Source organism: Propithecus coquereli, unplaced genomic scaffold (genome assembly GCF_000956105.1).
Source record: "Propithecus coquereli isolate 6110/MARCELLA unplaced genomic scaffold, Pcoq_1.0 Scaffold515, whole genome shotgun sequence".
NCBI classification, from domain to species: domain Eukaryota; kingdom Metazoa; phylum Chordata; class Mammalia; order Primates; family Indriidae; genus Propithecus; species Propithecus coquereli.
Genome location: NW_012151008.1, coordinates 313,046 through 315,258, shown reverse-complemented (window position 1 = coordinate 315,258; position 2,213 = coordinate 313,046). Strand labels below are relative to the sequence as shown.

At 44.5% G+C, this 2,213-nt stretch overlaps 1 protein-coding gene across 1 annotated transcript in view; it reads left to right on the top strand.

Annotated features, from left to right (window-relative positions):
• PSME3 (proteasome (prosome, macropain) activator subunit 3 (PA28 gamma; Ki)) overlaps nucleotides 1–2,213 on the top strand; it is a 19,519-nt gene that overhangs the window by 11,162 nt on the left and 6,144 nt on the right. The window contains exons 2-6 of the mRNA XM_012656645.1: nucleotides 433–481; nucleotides 1,437–1,549; nucleotides 1,751–1,819; nucleotides 1,955–2,022; nucleotides 2,122–2,176. Coding sequence (XP_012512099.1) covers nucleotides 433–481; nucleotides 1,437–1,549; nucleotides 1,751–1,819; nucleotides 1,955–2,022; nucleotides 2,122–2,176 — 354 coding nt within the window. The remainder of the gene's footprint in view (nucleotides 1–432; nucleotides 482–1,436; nucleotides 1,550–1,750; nucleotides 1,820–1,954; nucleotides 2,023–2,121; nucleotides 2,177–2,213) is intronic.

Below are 2,213 nucleotides of genomic sequence, written 5' to 3'. Positions count from 1 at the left end.
AAACATCCTATAATGCAATTAATCATCTTCGTATCACCCATACCTAGCATTGATCCTGGTACACAGCAGGTGCTAAATACATGTTTGTTGATTGAATATTGTGTTTCTTTATGAAACCAGAAAATTTATAAATATTCCCTTAATTATCCTCACTCTGCCTTGATTGGTTCCTTTTTCCTATTGTTTATAGTATCTTCCCTTGTCCTCTAATGTGTCATATTTCTTGAAAGGTTGATCTTCCCAACTAGAGTATAAGTTGCTTTGTGGCAAGAACCTTTTCTTAAAGCCTTATATATGCTTAAAAAATTGTGTAGAAATTAATAAGACAACCTATGAGGTTGAGGAAGGTATTACACTTACTTGAAGGGTATCTTGTAGTGGGGATGTGGGTATCAAAAAAGCAGGCTAATTCCTGCCTCTTTGTATCCTTAGCCTACTTATAAGAAGCGAAGGTTGGATGAGTGTGAAGAGGCCTTCCAAGGTAAGAGCCACCCCCACCCCACCTCCTCTTACCCCATCTCCTGACCTGTAGCCCTGAGAAGCAGGATGGATACGGTGTTCTCCTGGCTGGGAAGCAAATTCTGATCTTATCTGCCAGAGTCAGCATTCCCAAGTCCTCCAAATATGGTCATCATTTAGTGGTCTAAACCAAGTTTTCCAATAAACAGAGGGTTTGACTTAGCATGGACTACCAAGGGAGAGAGATTGGAGGTAGCCTCTACACACTTTAAATTTGTCACAGAAGTCCCAGTTCTGTGTTATTTTTTTCTTCTTCAGTAACAGTTGTTACTGAAATGGTGCAGTGGCTCACGCCTATAATCCAGTGCTTTGGGAGTCCAAGGCAGGAGAATCACTTTAGGCCAGGAGTTTGAGACCAGCCTGGGCAACATAGCGAGACCCTGTCTCTACAAAAGATAAGAAAAATTAGCTCTAAGGCTAGCACCCGCATATCTTCTGTCTCCTCTCCCCTCCCTTCTTCCCTCCCTCCCTGTGTCTGAAGCTGTGGTGGCACACACTTGTAGTCCCAGCTACTCAGGAGGGTGAGGCAGGGAGGATCGCTTGAGCCCAGGAGTTCAAAGCTGCAGTGAGTTCTAATCACGCCACTGCACTCCAGCCTGGGTGACAGAGCAAGACCTTGTCTCTAAAAAGTGGAAAAAAAAAACCAATTGTTGATACATTAGGTCTATAAGGCATATATTTACTTTAGTGTTCTTATTCTTAAGAGTTTTGGCATACCTTAGATGTTTATCTGTTGTTCTGTCGTTCCATACATTCTCCTTTTTCATCTTGATAGTGGTGTCATGGTAGGATTGTGACCAAAAAAAAAGGCCGAGTTCATAGTGTTTTATACTACGAAGAGAGAAAGAAGAGAAAAAGGTAGGGAATGATACAGCCTTTCCTCTACCCTAATCATTCGATCTTCACATTTCTATCAGGAACCAAGGTGTTTGTGATGCCCAACGGGATGCTAAAAAGCAACCAGCAGCTGGTGGACATTATTGAGAAAGTGAAACCTGAGATCCGGCTGCTGATTGAGAAATGTAACACGGTGAGGCGGAGACCAGTGTAGCCCCACTTGAACTATGAAAAATGATGAACAAGGGGCTGGAGGTGTGGGGGCTGGCAGACTAGGTGTCTTGACTCCTGAGTTCCTGGCATCTGGCCCCAGCAGCGTGAATTGTGTACTTCATGGTTTCAGCAGAAAAGGTCACAGTCCTGATATATGTGTTTCGGTTTGCTCACCCTCCAGGTCAAAATGTGGGTACAGCTCCTGATTCCCAGGATAGAAGATGGAAACAACTTTGGGGTGTCCATTCAGGTAACGTGCTTGCATTACAAACTGGCATCTCCCATGCATATCTCCCCTGCTTTGTTTTTCCTTTCACTTTGGGACTGCTGTGGGGTGACATGGAAGTGGCTTTTGACTAGCCTGCTTTTTCCTCCCCAACCCCAGGAGGAGACAGTTGCAGAACTAAGAACTGTTGAGAGTGAAGCTGCATCTTATCTGGACCAGATTTCTAGGTAGGGCTGCTTGGGCTTGGCCCAGGCATTGGAGGTTGGTGAGATGGTGGGCACTGTCAGGGGTCTCCTGCAGCTTCCTCCTCTTCTCTCTTCTTCCAGATATTATATTACAAGAGCCAAATTGGTTTCTAAAATAGCTAAATATCCCCATGTGGTAAGTAAGGGTTTTGTGGCCTGAGGGTGGAGGTGGC